Here is a 17,491-nt window from a genome sequence, read left to right as displayed (position 1 = left end):
CAGAGAATTCCACACACCTACTACTCTCTGGGTAAAGAAATTTCTCCTTAAATCAGTCCTAAATGGGCTGCACCCCACCCAAAGACAAGATCAGAAGCTAGTTTAGTGCTCTCAGGAACTTTTCTGGTCAACATGGAGCTTCCATACGATCAAGCACAACTGAGCAGAAATTCCCCCAAGGGCTTGCTGATCAGGGGCCTGAAGTTCTCCATTGTCAGCAGCATTGCTGGAGAGTGGTGAACGCTTCTTGTGATGTTCTAAAGGCCCAGCCCAAGGACTGCCATTGTATCCGCCAGGCACAGGTAAGATGAGAGTCTTGGTGAGAGTATTGGCAGAAGGGATTGGAGTCAAGAACAAAGCGCTGATTTTTAGCAGCCTTTTCTCTCCCAATGCCGGGACATGAGTGGGCACTAAGGATCCGTCTGTAAATGACACCCATCTCCAAGATGACTAGCAAATCGAAAGGGGCTTGCTGAGTTGGCTTTGGGAGGGATGAAAGTCCTGTTAAATTGCAAAACTACAATCACATTCTGGAGGCACAGGGATAGCTGGCATTGAGTGGCTCATTGATGAGCCAAACTTACATTCCACCATCAGCAAGTGGCATTTATTTACTGGTTCTCCTCTGCCCCAAGCCTAATTGGGGGATGGGTTTCTTGAACCCAGTATTTTAGGCAGGTGCAATTCTGCCAGCCTACTTCCACCATCATACTTACTCCAAGCTCAATTAATTTCTGCCTAAAAAGATCCAATTGAGAATGATGCTGGCTCCCTGGTGTAACTTTAGTCTGTCTGGTCAGAACATAATGCCCTTACCTCTGGCAAGTTTGTACAAAGGAAGTGTGCAACCCGAACACAATCAACAAAATTTAATTCACCACATAATACTCCAAATCTATGAAAATATAGATCAATATATTGAATCTACAGTAAAAGGTACGGCAACAGACTTAATTGGAAGACAATTTTCTATTAATGACTGATTATAGCATTCAATCAACTTTTAGCTAAAATGTATTTAATTTGTGGCAATGTTATCCACAAACTATAGGAATATTCACCAATTATGCAGAAGAATACTGTGTGATGCATATTCAACATTAAATATGTGGTAATTCTACAATCTCTGTCACAAGCATTCAAACAGTTCCATTATTATTTGTTAACATGAAGACACTGAAATAGGTTGTGTGCAACATAAGAGAAGGCCTATTGATCATTAGCTTTCATAGAGAACTCTCTGCTTTGAGAGAAATGCCAGTATTGAAAGATGAACAGTAAGTTTACCCTCAGAAGTCCAGAACACCTACAGACATGCCCCTTTGATCATAAGAAATGAGGCTAGTCTCCCATTTGGAAATTTAAAGGACTACTTTAAATGAGAATTATGTATCAGCCTAAATGATTATTGGCTTGTTGACTGACTGTGGCATCATCCCTTTCATAGATATTTATACCAATGCAAACATACATTCAGAAAAGAAACCTACTGTTTAACTAAAAAAAGCGTGCCATCATACCACCAAATAACTTGCTGTCAGAAATAAGATCATCCTCACCTAAAAGTGCATTCTTTCCATTGTCATCTGGCAGAAATCGTTTATCTACTGCACAGATCAGAATGTGCTCAGGGAGATTTGGAGACTTGGCTCCCACCAGCACAAAGCCTGGTGGAATGTCAATTTGTTCTGTAGAGAGCGTTACAAGACGTAGGTCTTTGCCAGCCTGACAGAAACCTAAATCAAAGTAAAAACATTGTTATTAATTGATAGAAGATGTGACTGACATGAACAATGTTTCAAAACTACATCAACAAAATAAAAATTAAAACGGTTCCCTAGGAAATGAAAAGCAAGTTTTGCTTTGAAATAGCTTTAGAATGTTAGAGTGAACATATTTGTGTACTTAAGTAATATACCAGGTTAACGATAATGTAATGGTTATATTAATCCAGAGGCCCAGTGTAATGCTCAGAGCAAAAGGTTCAAATCCCACCATGGCCACTGGTGTAATTTCAATTCAGTTAATAAAATTTGGAATATAAAACTAAGCTTAGTAATAATTACCATGAAACTACCATCAATTGTTGGAAATACCAGCTGGTTCATCAATATCCTTTCGAGAAATGAGTCTGCCATCCTTACGTGATCTCTTCTACGTATGATGTTATACTCCAACCATTGACCTTCTTTAAACGTAATTCAAGTTCATATTTATATGAGACTGCTAGTAGGAACTGCCGATGCTGGAGTATGAGATAACAAGGTGTGGAGCTGGAGGAACGCAGCAAGCCAGGCAGTATCAGAGGAGCAGGACAGCTGCCGTTTCGTGTCTGGATCCTTCTTCAGAAATAAGGAAGGGGGCTCTGTAATAAATAGAGAGGGGGCGGTGACAGAAGGTAGATAGTGGAGCAGATAGTTGGGAGAGAAGGCAAACAGGTCAAGGAGGTGGGGATGAAGCTAGTAAAGGTGTTTGTAGGTAGGAAGTTGGGATGGGTCACTGACCAATCCCCCTCCCAACTTCCTACCTACATTCACCTTTACTAGTTTCATCCCCGCCTCCTTGACCTGTCTGTCTTCTCTCCCACATATCTCTTCCACTATCCACTTTCTGTCACCGCCCACCCTCTCTATTTATTTCAGAGCCTCCTTCCCTTCCCCCATTTCTGAAGAAGGGTCCAGTCCCAAAACGTCAGCTTTCCTACTCTTCTAATGCTGCCTGGCCTTATGCGAGACAGCTTTATTTTTGTTAACCAGATACCATTAATCAATTCAAACCCAAATAATTCTTCATTCACATGTCCATCTCATTCCAATAGGTCTCAGGCATATTCACAACTTACTAAATGAAATCAGGTTCACTCTGAGATAAATCAAACATAAAACAAAAGGTAAAGTCACCATAATCCTACTGGACTGCAGCATTGCTCTTTTATCAGAGAAAGTTGGCTGGTGGTAGTTTAACTAGGGGTCACCATGCATCAAGTAAGAGGAGAGGTTGAGAGCAGAATCCTTCACGGCAACCTCAGCTGGCGTAGGAAATGAACACACCCTGTTAGCATCACTCTGTGCTGTAAACCGGCCAAACAGTCAACTGAGCTAACCAAAAGACATACAAATAACAACAGATTATATTCTTCACACACTGAGGTTCTGACTGTTCTTTCTTCCAAAACATCCAACAGTTTTAGAACTTGCTGGTTTCTTCAGCTATCTTGGAAATTCTGAGGAGAGGACATCATTCTTTGCAGACACTGTTGTTGGTCAAACATCTTACTTAGAGAATTCTTCATCTCCCAAATTTCCTCCCTGGAAGACCGATGCTCTGTTGAAGTAAGTAGTTTCTTACTTGTGGTATCCTAGATTTCTGGATCAGGCAACCACTTTCTAATAGCAAGGGATGCTTGAACCAAGTAATGTCTTCTTCTTGACTGCGTCCCAGATCTGTGGACATTGGTTTAGCTCACATGGAGTCATATTTAGCTTATCTCCCTCAAGGTGTTTTTTAAAGCTGGACATCTTCAATTGTCCATTGTCTGACTGGTGAGAAAAATTGCTAAAGTCTCAGGTATCACTGGCATTGCATGTTCTGTTTTAGAAGACAGAAGATTAAACATTTGAACCAGTCCTGTGAAGTCTGTGACTTTCTCCATGTTGAAAACATTAAATATGTTAGGTGTTTAGTTGCTTTTTCTTAAACAAAGCAGCTGATTAGTAAGTGGAACTGGTGAGTATTTCTAATCTTTAATGTGAAAGTATGGCCTTTAGTTTATGGTCAGGTCTCCAGTCTCTTTTTCACATTTTTCTTACAAACATCTTATTGGATATAAGATTGACACTAATATGTAAAAAAACAAAAAAAAACTTATTTTTCTTTGGCTGCTTTTCATAAATGTATTTCTTTTTTCCTCACGAATCTCCAACTTGCAGAAAGCCTTTAGTCCCTGTATTCTCTACCTCCTTTGCTAAGGGTTGTCATCTGCAATAAGAATCAGGTGACTCTGCTGTACGACAAAAGAGCACAGTGCTCCAATATTCCCTCTCGTTGAGTCATGGGACAAGATTCAGTCACACTGAGATGTAAAGCAACAAGAGCAAAGATCACCTAAATACTAGCAAAATAATCTGAGGTGCTGAATCAAAATCACCCAACTAGGGTGTTCTGACGAATGCTCATTAAAAAGTTACAATCCTTAAACACTGGACAGATCCCAACCAAAGTCCTTTAATGTATACATTCAACAAGTTATGAAGAAGTTCTTTTAGAGTTGTTCCAAAGTTGATGTTGCATCGTTTCAAATATACATAGTCAAGCACACGTATTAAATTAAAAACAGAAAGAACTGCGGATGCTGTAAATCAGGAACAAAAACAAAGTGTTGGAAAAGCTCAGCAGGTCTGGCAGCATCTGTGAAGGAAAAGTCAGAGTTAACGTTTCGGGTCCGGTGACCCTTCCTCAGAATGTACTACAATGTTGTGTTTATACAAGTCTAACACCATCACATTTATACAACTGCTGGCAAAATTATAGTAGGAACATCAAGACCATATCAGTAAGCATGCGTCATAAATATGTATTCACACAATGTGCAGAATTTAATTGCAAGTTTTGACAAGAAATTTGCACGAAACATGTTTCAATAATCGACAGTTCTCAACTGAACTAACCACCACAAAGTTAATCTGAGTTTCTGTCATTCATTCAGTTAAGCAGTGGTATATCTTTAAAAAATGTCTCCATCCTCTCTCATGGTTCTCACTCTTCTGCTTCTTTCGAGTTTCACAATTTTGAATTTTTTATTCTACTAAAATTCGTATCATTTCCGGCTTCACTTCTATTTGTCTCGCAATTTTAAAAGTTTCCATGGTCCTCTTTCTCTGGCCTTGTGCTTTTCACAAGCTTTATTTAGGCCTTCATTTCATGTTCCTTGTGGCTTCTGTTTTCTAAGGAACACGAGACACTTTCCCTCTCCCAGTTTTCTTCTCATCCTATGTACTTTTCTGCTAATAGTCATACAGTCATACAGCTGTACAGCAAGGTAAGTGACCTTTTGGTAATAACTTGTCCATGCCGACCAGATATTCTGAATTAATCTCGACCCATCTGTCAGCATTTGGCCCATTTCCCTGTAAACCATTCCTATTCATATATCCATCCAGATGCCTTTTAAATATTGTAATTGTACCATCCTCCACTGCTTCTTCTGGCAGCTCATTCCATATATACACCGCCCTCTGTGTGAAAAAGTTGCCCCTCAGGTACCATTTAAATCTTTCCCCTCTCATCTTAAACCTACGTCCTCTAGTTCTGGACACCCCACACTAGGGAAAAGACCCTGGCTATTCATCCTAATGATACCCTCATGATTTTACAAACCATTACAAGGTCACCCTCTCAGCCTCCTATGCTCCAGGGGAAAAAGTCCCAGCCTATCTAATCTCTCCCTATAACTCAAACTCTTCAACCCTAGCAACATCCTTGTAAATCTTTTCTGAACACTTTCAAGTTTCACAACATCCCTCCTATAGCAGGGAGACCAACAGAGTATTGCAAAAGTGGCCTAAACAATGTCCTGTAGAGCCACAACATGACATCCAACTCGTATACTCAATGCACTGAACAGTAAAGGCAAGCATATCAAATGCCATCTTCATTGTCCTGTTTACTTGAGACTCGACTTACAAGAAATTATAAACTTGCTTTACAAGGTCATTCTGTTCAGCAATACCCCCAGGATCTCACCATTTTAATTTTGACAACATCTTTTCTATAGTAAGGGGACCAGAATTGCATAGTGTTCTAAAAATGGCCTCACCAATATCCTGTACAGCAGCAACATGATGTCCCAACTCCTGTACTTAATGCACTGACCATGCAAAGATGCCAAATGCCTTCTTCATCACTCTGATACCTGCGACTCCACTTCCAAAAAAGCTATGCACCTACACCTCAAGGTCTCTTTGTTCAGCAACACACCCCAAGACACTACCAACACCTGTATAACTCCTACCCTGATTTGCCTTTTCAAAATGCAACACCCCACATTTATCTAAATTAAACTCAATGTGCCATTTCTGGGGCCACTGGCACACCTGATCAAGATCCTGTTGTACTCTGAGGTAACCTTCTTCGTTACACCACTGATTTTGGTGTCATCTGCAAAATTACTAACCATACCTCCTATGTTCACATTCAAATCATTTATATAAATGACAAAAAGCAGTGGACCTAGCACTAATCCTTGTGGCATAGCGCTGATCACAGGCCTGTAGTCTAAAAAGCAGCCCTCCACCATCACTCTCTGTTTCCTACCTTCGAGCTAGTTTTATACCCAAATGACTATTTTTCTCTGTATTCCATGTTTTGAAGTCCATATAGATCATGTCCACCGCTTTGCCTTCATCAATCTTCTTCATCAGCTCTTCAAAACTCGGTCAAGTTAGTGAAACACAATTTCCCACGCACAACAGCATGTTGATTATCCTTAATCAATCTTTGCCTTTCCAAATACATGTAAATTCTGTCCTTCAGAATCCCCTCCAACAACTTGACCACCATTGATGTCAGGCTCACCAGTCTATAGTTCCCTGACTTTTCTTTGCCACCTTTCTACCTTTCTTAAATAATGGCATTACATTAGCCAGGCTCAAGTCTTCCGGCACTCTACCTGTGGGCATCGATGTTACAAATATCTTAGCAAGGGCCCAGCAATCATTTCTCTAGCTTCCCACAAAGTTCTAGGGTACACCTGATCAATTCACAGGGCTTTATCTACCTCTGTGTGTTTTAAAATGTCCAGCACCTCCTCCTTTGTAATATGCACACTTTTCAAGATGTCTCTATTTATTTCCCCAGGTTCTCCAGATTCCATATCCCTCTCCACAATAAACACTCATGGTAAATATTTGTTCAGTATCTCCACCCATCTCCTGAGATTTTTTTTCTTTGTTCTTTCACATTTTCTTTCCACTATACATGCCGCCACATTGGAGGCTACTACTTAGAAATTATCATGGGAAAAATGAAATAGCGCATTGAGTCTTCAAGTGAGAAGACTTTTATCGATTTAAAAAGTGAAATAGTTCAAGAAAAGCAGGATTGAGGCAAGTATAAAAACAAACATAAAATATGGAAGTGAGTGACTTCAAAACAAAATTCAGCAGAGGCAACATTTAAACACGACACTAAGAAGAGATTCCTAAATTTATCAGAGATAATAGGAACTGCAGATGCTGGAGAATTCAAGATAACAAGGTGTAGAGCTGGATGAACAAGGCAGGCCAAGCAGCATCTTAGGAGCAGGAAAACTGACATTTCAGGCCTAGACCCTTCATCATGATTTTCTGATGAAGGGTCTAGCCCCAAAATGTCAGCTTTCCTGCTCCTCTGAAGCAGCTTGGCCTGCTGTGTTCATCCAGCTCTACACCTTGTTATTCCTAAATTTATGGATGGCTTAGGAAAGCATGTAAAATAAAGTAACAAGGAAAAACTGGAAGGACTATGATTATCTACACAACTGGCAATTAATGCTAAATACCAAATGCATTAAAGTTAGTTTCAAACATTTTCACAAGCAGAAACAGGTCACTTTTGGATTGGTAGGCTATAACTAATGTAATACGACAATGGCCAGTGCTTGAGCCTCAGCTATTCATAATCTTTATCAAGATGGTGGGATATACTGTAATGTATCTAAGATTGCATAGGTGAGAAAGTGAGCAGAGATGGACACAAAAATGTTGCTAACAGATATGATAGGTTGGAGAGTGAGAAAATACACTGGAACTGCAAATCAATGTGGAATGATTCCAAACTCACAAGTCCAGGAATCTTCAGGAGCAGTGGTGAAGATCAACACAAACACCACACTCCTTTTGCAGCACTTACTGCTGTATTTTGGTAAACAGGTTTACCCATTGCAAAACTTTGTGATGGGTTGATATGAATAGATCTAAGTGGGAAGGGGGGTAGTGGAAGTGTGAAATGGAGTTGGGTGGGTGAGGCAACTGGGTAGAATGTCAGGTTTCTAGGTGGGTAGTGACGTGAAATAACATTGGGGGCACAGACAGTCATGATATGGACGATCAGGGGAGTGGTTAAGGAGAAAGACGGTATCATCAAGGGGAGAATTGGTTTATGAGCTTGGGTGGGTCAGGTTAGGTTAGTGCGAGGTTGATGGGAGTTGTTGGATGGGCTGAGAATTAGTGTTCACAGGGTGACAGAGGACTGGGATATGGTTGGAGGGTTGAATAGGTCAGAGAGATTTGCAGGTGGGCCGGTGAGGAATCAGATAAGTCAGCTGATTGATATCAAAATGTTACACGTGGATTTGATCTGATTTGCAACAATCATACTGTGCATTACCCATTAGTTCAAACCACATTAAAAGCTCAATCTGACTGTTGTTTCATGTAAGAATAATGATTGTGCAGTAGGTGGAGCTTTTATAATCTCATGAACAAATTCACATTTGACACTCTGATTTGTACTGATACTTGTATTCTAGAAGATAAAAGCAATATTCACCATCCGTTGTGCAGGATCCTTCTGGGACATGTTTCTGCAAGTATGTAATAGGTGGGCTGTTTGACTCAGACATTTCCTCTTCTTCTTCTTCCTCTTCATTGTCCATTCCATTACCGACTTGTACGGCTGGGAATCCAGAAGAGCTGCTTTGTGCATAGCGATGGACTTCAATATCTTTATCGAGGTCCTCTATTTTTGGTTTGACATCTGCTTCAAAAAAACAAATTTCAAGCATTATTTACAATTGGCTCAAAGCTTTATCACTTATGCAGTGGCCCAGGGACGCTCCCTGCAAACACACCAATTTCTGAAGCACAAAAAAAGCCATCTCCATTTATGAGGTCAATCCCTTCCATTCTCTGAATTGATCATAGGAGGCTTATCCACTGCCTGGAGACTGGTATGGAGCTTCTCCCATGATCAAGTGGGTTTGGTTCCATTTTCCCAAAAGGATGGGCTGAATCAACTTCAGTTGCAGGTGACTTATCTGAGCTAACCCTCTGCTAAAAGCAGAAATGAGCATGTTTGTACCGAGTTGGGATCGTATTTCAGATTATTCATTTCACACTTATAAGGTTTACATTCCATCTGCTATTGGTTTGCCCATCTGACCAATCCATCTATATCCTCCAGTGACAGGAGACCTTTTTCCTCTCTGTCAACAACACCATTATGTCCAGGAAGGGTAGTCAGTTGTTGTTCTCTTCTTCTTTTGTGAATTTTATTCCAGTGAGGTGAGAAAGTTGTTTATGCATCGGTGGGTTTCTTCTTGCCTTGTGTGTTTAATAATACAACTGAAACGGAAATACTTATTTGAATTCCTCAATGTCATCAAGGACCCCAGAATAGAAGAGGACAAGATAATGGTATCCTTTGATGTAACAGCATTATTTACATCCATAAACATCGACCTAGCCAAAGAGACAATTGCCACACGGCTGGACAAATCAGGAAGGCAGACACGCCACAACACTGACAGCGTCAATAAGGGCAGCACCCTGAAACTACTGGATCTGTGCCTCATAACTCACTTCACTTTCAACAGCCATATATTTAACCAAATCAATGGAACACCAATGGGATCCCCAATATCAGGACTGATAACAGAAGTGGTTATGCAAAGATTAGAACGGACAGTGCTCCCCACTATACGACCCAAACTCTGGATCCGCTTTGTAGATGACACCTTCATGATTGTCAAATACACAAGATTAGAAAAAAACCCACCAACAACATCCTCACCCGAATAAAGTTTGCAAAAGACGAAGAGAACAACAACCGACTACCCTTCCTGGACGTAATGTAAGAACAATGAGAACAACCAGACTAGTGTACACAGAAAGACAACACATATGGACCAGATACTTAATTACACCAGCAACCACCACAACGCCTATAACTGGAGTTGCATCAGGACATTATTCAAATGAGCCACAATACACTGCAGCAACCTGGGGTTGTGCAAAGCAGAACAGGAGCATTTATACGGAGTTTTTAAAAGGAATGGATACCCAAAAAGCACAATCCACTGTTACCTCCACAACAAAATGACACAACATGGCCAGACACACTAATCACCCTACTGTTTATCATAGACATATCAGCGATGACCACAAGGCTATTCGGACCCCTAGGTATCATTGTAGCCCACAAAGCAACAATCGCCCTGCAACAGCTACTGATGCACTTAAAAGACACCATATGCACAACCAATAAAACTAATGTAATATACAAAATACCATGCAAGGACTGTAAGAAACGTTACATAGGCCAAACTGGAAGAAAACTGGCAATAAGGATGTACGAACACCAACTAGCACTAACAGACATGACCAATTCTCACTGGTCACAATACACATGGACAAAAAAGGACATGACTTTGACTGGGACAACACATCCATATTAGCATTAGCCAAACACAGACATGCCAGGGAATTCCTGGAGGCCTGGCATTCCAACCGAAACTCTGTCAACAAACACAGTGAACTGGACCCAATGTCCAAACCACTGAAGAACAAAACCAGAAGTAATACCAACCACCCCAGCAAACCAAGGTATAGAAATAACAAGCGGGAGGAACATCAGTGCTTCACTGAGGCGCGCTAACAATGTTACCTAGCAGGGTGACAAAACATCCGCAATCAAACACACCAGTTCGGCGAGCAAGTCTGCAACCTCAGAATATTGTATGCTTTACTAGAGGCTCCACCTGTCCTGCCACCTTTAATAACTATATACATTTATACTCAGGTCTCTCTTCTCCAGTACTTCTTTTAAAATAACACCCTTCATTTTATCCTATCTGTCCAGGTTCTTTGGGCTAAAGTACATCACCTCACACTTCTCTACACTGGACTTCATCTGCCATTCACACACCCATTCCACAAATGTGTCAATGTTGAAGTTCTACACTCTCTTTCACACAGTTCACAATTCATTTAAATTTGTCTTGTTCACAAACCTTTTGTTCAACTGCACATCAAGGTCTAAAACATTTTATATAAGCAAGAGTCTCACTATCAACCAAATAAAATCCAAAAGAACTGTGGATGCTGTGAATCAGGAACAAAAACAAAGATGTTGGAAAAACTCAGCAGGTCTGGCAGCATCTGAGGAACAGTCACCAGACCCAAAACATTAACTCTGTTTTTTCCTTCACAGATGCTGAGCTTTTCCAGAAACTTTCTTTTGTTCTCAACATCAACCCCTGGGAGCTCCAAAGCAACTTTCTTCCAGACTGCAAAACATCCATTAACCATTACGATCTATTTCCTATCACAATATTTTGTTTCCATATCGCCACTATCCATTTTATTCCGAGACCTATAACTTTCATTGCAAGTTTGTTGTGCAGCGCTGAGTCAAACCCCTTTCGGAAGCCCATGTATATCACGTACCCTTATTGATCCTTTTTGTTACCAATCCATTGGTATTCATTGACATGATAATCATTGTTATTGAAATACATAGGATTCTGAACAGGGTTGGCAGGTTTAATGCTGAGACGATGTTTCCCCTCATGGGAGAGTCTAGGATTGTCTCAGGTAAAGGGATGCCAATTTAAAACTAAGGTGAAGGTGAATTTCTTCTCTCAGAGGGTTGAGTGTCTTTGGAACTCTTTGCCACAGAGAGCTGCGGGAGTGGGGGAAGAGTCGTGTATATTCAAGGCTGAGATAGATTTTTGATCAGTAGGGAAATCAAGGGTTATGAGGAAGTTGCAGGAAAGTGAACATGAGGAATGTTGGATCAGCCTTTATCCTATTGAGTGGAACAGCAGGCTTGACTGACCAAATAGCCTACTCCTGCTTCTCATGGTCTTATGATTATTTGAAGATTCTGCTCAAAGAATCTACAATTTCTAATTTTCCAAAGTATATTTCATGGCTCTGGGTTTATATTCTTTTTGCCTTTGTTAGAAGTTTAAATGGTAGTGGGGTTGGGGACAGGAGAAAAAAAGGAGAAAATTTATGTTTAGTAATGATACACCAGAGGTTTGGTGGACTAGCTGATCCCACCCTGCCTGTCAATTTGCAAGCTCAGATGGTGGATACAGTGGCTTCATGTATGTGTGAGGTAGAGATAAGCTGGAGAGATCCAAGAACTCGAGCTGCAACATGATGCAGATTATATCAGCTCATACACAAGAGTGGTAACTGCAGCAATCCAGGCATCCGAAGGAATAAGGCATCACTGGGAAGATCTAAAAGTGCCCAAGTAGATGCTAAAATTGCTTCTGCACATCCCTTGCACAATATCTTTAACAGTAGCACAGCTAAGGGATTTCATGACTAAATCAGAATGTTTATGATCATTTTCAAACAAACTAATAACTCAAATCATCCTGTGCTCATCATCATGGAGTTCCAAAGAATGGTATTTACACTGGCAGGAAATCCAGAACATTGACCCAATGAACAAAAGACTGTATATTTCTAAGCATATGGTGTGTAAATTAGGAAGACAATCTGTGGCTAGTAGTGTTCCTAGACACCTGTTACATTATCTATGTTGCAAGTTTGGAAGGTGCTGTCAAAGGAGATTTGGCAAATAGAGATAATGGGAACTTCAGATGCTGGAGAATCCAAGATAACAAAGTGTGGAGCTGGATGAACACAACAGACCAAGCAGCATCTCAGGAGCACAAAAGCTGACATTTCGGGCCTAGTCCCTTCATCAGAAAAGGGTCCTTTTTTGATGAAGGGTCTAGGCCCGAAATGTCAGCTTTTGTGCTCCTGAGACGCTGCTTGGTCTGCTGTGTTCATCCAGCTCCACACTTTGGCATATAGTTACACTGCATGTAATTTCACATAATGCAGCCACACTGTGCTAGCAGTAGAGGGAATGCAAGTTTAAGGCGGTGGATGGAGTACTGATCAAACAACCTGCTTTGTCCTGACTGGCACTGAATTTGAGTGTTGTTGAAGCAACATTTGTCCAGACAATTGCACTGTATTCCATCACATTCCTGGCACATATTGTAGGTGGTGGAGCGGCTTTGGGGAGATTTGATGTTGGTGATTTAATCCATTATCAATGGGAGTCATTTAGACTTTCTTTGGAAATCATCAAGCCTGGCGCAAATGTTGTTTGTCATTGATCAGCCCAAATCTGATCACTGTTCAGTTCTTGCTGCATATAGAAACAAACTCATCTACAGACCCTCCGATTCTATGTGTTATTCCACTATTTATTCATTATCATCTTCCTCAAACAATTAGATTCCGAGAGATAAATTACCACTTCCTAAAATGAACTTATAATCTTTTGAAAACCCATGCAATTGTAATAATCTTAAGAGTCATATTTCTGCTAGTTATTTTGTGATTCACCATCAAACATGTTCAGTAATAAATATCAACAAAAGTCTTCAACATACTTTTCATCCTAAGACACTATTCCGATTCTACCACTGTCACCTCCACATTTCCGAAAACATGGCAGAAACTAAGCGAAATCTTCAGAAGAAGGCCGTCTCAGTCCTCCCATACTGACAGATGGTAGACAAACTCAGGGTCGCAGCAGTCACAATTGAAATTACTCAAGACAAATTGGATTTCATTTTATGAGATAGTGTAGTAAGGTGATGCTTCCCGACTACCTCCATATTGCACAAAGTCATCTGCTTCTCTCTGGGAAATTCCGGGTTATGATGATGGCTTCTCTGAAACACTTTAAGGTGTTTCAATGTACTACAGTGGTTATTTTAATTCTACTTTAATTTGTCAGAAGTGAAACATTTTTAGAAATATTTATGCAAATGTACAGCATCATCCCTGCCATGGACATCTGCATAGGGGTGGCATTTATTGAAGCTAATCAAATTGCAAGCATCAAGTTTTGTAACACTGTTTGCACCTACCCAGGATCTGATTCATGTTGTGCACAGCAAGATTACTTTGCATGCTTTCTTTTTCTCTTAATAAACTACACATCAGACAGGAACCATCTGAAGAAACATTAAATCAAAACTCTGTTTTGCCATTTTCCCCTCAAATATCCATTGGTAAACCTGCATAAACACAATGGACCACAAACATGGATCTGTAGCACCCATGTTTTTGTCACTAAGGGTGCCATTTGTTTCATAAACATATAATACAGCAATTTTACAGATCTATGTGAACATTTCCTCAAACCTCTACCTCCTCTATTCAACCCAAACATAAGACACCCTCCAAGAATATTTCAGATCCCAGGATCAAAGCCAAAGATAACTACATGAATGTGAATGGGCTACTACTGCTGAATATGTGAATTAATTATAAGAGGACTAGTGTCCCTAACTCTGAGCCAGGAGCCTGGGTTCAAATCTCACCTGCTAAAGAAATGAGTAATAACATTTACAATTAGGTTGATTAGAAAATATCTGTAAAATAATGAGGTCTGTGCATCAAAATGCTGGGCTCTTTGGAGCCTCCTCATTTGAGAGCAGACTATTGGGACTTGGGGCTCAGATGCTCAATATATAGTTCACTATCTACACTCCTACAATCAATTTTCTCAACAATTCCCTTTTAGAATTATGGACATTTTAACTTTTGCATTTCTGCCTGAGCATTCCATTTCACGTAGTCACCACAATTGTTAAATTTCTATTCAGTGACAGTCTCCTAATTTTCATCCAATGGTCCCTGAGTATCTTTCCAAGGACTATGATAAACAATTTCTCAGGTTCAAATGGTCAATAACTTGAAGAAATCCTGCTCTAGTTTAAAAAAAGTGTTTCTCCTTGAAGTTCAAGGATATGAGGCACAACATCAGATTTGTATTCTTTGATTGTGTCTTGTATGAAATCATGATAACATTCATCTAATTTGGTAACCAGAACTGTTGACAATATTGTCAATGCAAACAACTACCATTTATAGACTAAATATCACACCTTGCTCATTATTTTCTGTTCCATATACTGTAAAACCCAGAATACAATAAATTTTATCTTTTCTACCAAACACTGCATTTGCCTTCAATGATCTTCCACCAATGACCCCCAAGAATCATTTCCCTATTTTGTGTTCAGCTGATTAACTACTTATCCATCGCTGTAATTTGTCAATTTGAAAGTAGATATTTTCTGATCAATTTGTTCACCTCTAGACCAGATCAGATTTGAACGCGGGTCCATTTGAAAGTATCACATCAGAGGTCGAGGAGTGGCAGATGGAGTTTAATTTAGATAAATGTGAGACATTGCATTATGGTAAAGCAAATCAAGGCAGAACTTATACATTTAATGGTAGGGTCCTGGAGAGTGTTGTCAAACAAAGAGATTTTGTGGTGTACGTTTATAGTTCTTTGAAGGTGGAGTCACAGGTAGACAGGGCAGTGAAAAAGGTGTTTGGTACACTTGCCTTCATTGGTCACTGCATTAAGTATAGCAGTCGAGATGTCATGTTGCAACTGTAGAGGACATTGGTTAGGCCACATTTGGAATACTGCATTCAATTCTGGCCTACCTGCTATAGGAAAGATGTTGTTAGACTTGAATGGGTGTAAAAAATTTACGAAAGCGTTGCCAGTATTGGAGGGAGTGAGACATAGGGAGAGCTTGAATAGGCTGGGCTACTTTCCCTGGAGCATCAGAGGCTGAAGGAGAAACCTTATAGAGGTTTATAAAATTGTGAGCAGCACAGATAGTGTGAGTAGCCAAGATGTAGGGAATCCAAAACTAGACGGCATAGGTTTAAGGTGAGAGGGAAAAGATTTAAAAGAGACGTAAGAGGCAACTTTTTCTTGCTACCAGAGAAAGTGGTCGAAGCTGGTACAGTTAGAACATTTAACAGGCATCTGGATGGGTATATGAATAGGAAGGGTTTAAGAGATATGGGCCAAATGCTGACAAATGTGACTAGATTAACTTAGGAACCAAAAGAACTGCATATGCTGTAAATCAGGAACAAAAACAAAGTTGCTGGAAAAGCTCAGAACTGAGGAAGGGTCACCGGACCCGAAACATTGGCTCTGTTTTCTCCTCCACAGATGCTGCCAGACCTGCTGAGCTTTTTGTTTTTGTTCTAGATTAATTTAGGATATCAGGATGGCACACACTTGCTGGACTGAAGGGTCTGTTTCCATGCTGTGCAGCGATATGACTCTAAATGCTGATGGATGTTCCAAAATTAATTAGATTAGCAGCTGTTTATATTTGTCTTACCTTTTTTTTGAAAATGGGGTTTCTACCTAGAACTGGCAAGTTGCCTTTCTGACCACACGGTGGCACAATGGCAGATTTTATGGTCAACTGCATTTTGATTTGATTTGATCAGTTTTCTTTTTATGTACTGTAAATTTGGGTCAATTGTTCATGATCACTTCAAATGGGAGGCATTTTAGATTAAAATGGTGGCCAATAAACCTTAATTAGCAACTAAGAGGACAAAAGTACTGCTTCCATTTAAATGTACCCTTTAATTCATTCAAATTAGATCCCATTGCTTTGGTACTGTGCAGCCTTTGAAAAAGGCACTGAATCAGTTTAGTCTTACAGGGAAAAATGGAGTGTTGTTCTCTGTGTCAATGAATTGTTACACAACTCAAAGAATGAAACGACATCTTAAGTTGGAACAGTATTGAAAAGCAATCGGTTGTAGGAATTGGGTGAGAGGAGTTCAGATCTGCGCTGCAGCCTGTTCAGCACTGCAAGTGTTGGAATACTTGATGTGCTTTTTCTCATTAAGCCTACAGAGGGCAACTTTGACTAAGGCAATCTTCTGTTGTACAAAAGACAGAGGAAGAAATGATCAAGAAAAGAACTGACCAATGGAAAGTCCTTCAAACCCACTCTCAATTCTGACTTGGCAATGCTTTGTATCTTAACTATGTGAGGTAACATTATTTGTTTTTGTTTGTATTTTAAAATTTTGAAACACATATTTGCTGCATCTTTTTTGTCCTATCTAGTCAAGTAGGCCAAACTACAGCAAATGATGTTGATTGTGGGGACATGAATCTGAGAAAAGCATTATTTTCTTCAGACTGAGAAACAGAAGCTGTGAAAAAGTAAAAAGGGTTTACGTTTCCTTGTACACAAAGTATTAAAATCTAGTGCACCGGTACAAAAAGTTCTCATTAAAAAGTGAATGGAATATTAATCTGGAAAAATAAGGAAGGGGTAGTTCAGACACTGAATTTCAGCAACATAATTTTGACCTTGGAAGAGTAACAGTGCAGGTTCAAAAAGAAAATAAGGTTTAAGCAGTTAAATTGAGGGCAGGTTGCATCAACCTTTTTGTATTCTCCTGCATTTAGTAAGTTGTGAAATTATCTACCTGATTTTTGTTATTCATCCAAGGGACATGGGCCTCACTGTCTGAACCAGCATTTATTGCCTATCTCCAGCTGCCTTTGACAAGGTGGTAATGAACTGTCTTCTTGAACATCAGTGGTCCACTGAGTCCAGGTAGACCCACAATGCCATTTGGGAAGAAATTCTAGGATTTCGATCCAGTGACACTAAAACAGCAGC

General features: G+C 40.0%; 1 protein-coding gene across 4 annotated transcripts in view; it reads right to left on the bottom strand.

Annotated features, from left to right (window-relative positions):
- Positions 1 to 17,491, bottom strand: part of greb1l (GREB1 like retinoic acid receptor coactivator) — a 327,170-nt gene that overhangs the window by 88,527 nt on the left and 221,152 nt on the right. For 3 of the 4 annotated variants that reach the window (XM_048529559.2, XM_048529561.2, XM_059646085.1), the window contains 2 exons: positions 8,527 to 8,736; positions 1,560 to 1,736 (listed from right to left, as the gene is read on the bottom strand). In XM_048529559.2, the coding sequence (XP_048385516.1) occupies positions 1,560 to 1,736; positions 8,527 to 8,736 (387 nt within the window). The remainder of the gene's footprint in view (positions 1 to 1,559; positions 1,737 to 8,526; positions 8,737 to 17,491) is intronic. The other variant, XM_048529560.2, reaches the window with a different exon arrangement.

The sequence above is a fragment of the Stegostoma tigrinum genome, chromosome 5, assembly GCF_030684315.1.
Source record: "Stegostoma tigrinum isolate sSteTig4 chromosome 5, sSteTig4.hap1, whole genome shotgun sequence".
Taxonomy (NCBI): domain Eukaryota; kingdom Metazoa; phylum Chordata; class Chondrichthyes; order Orectolobiformes; family Stegostomatidae; genus Stegostoma; species Stegostoma tigrinum.
This window is presented reverse-complemented; position numbering and strand designations above follow the sequence as displayed.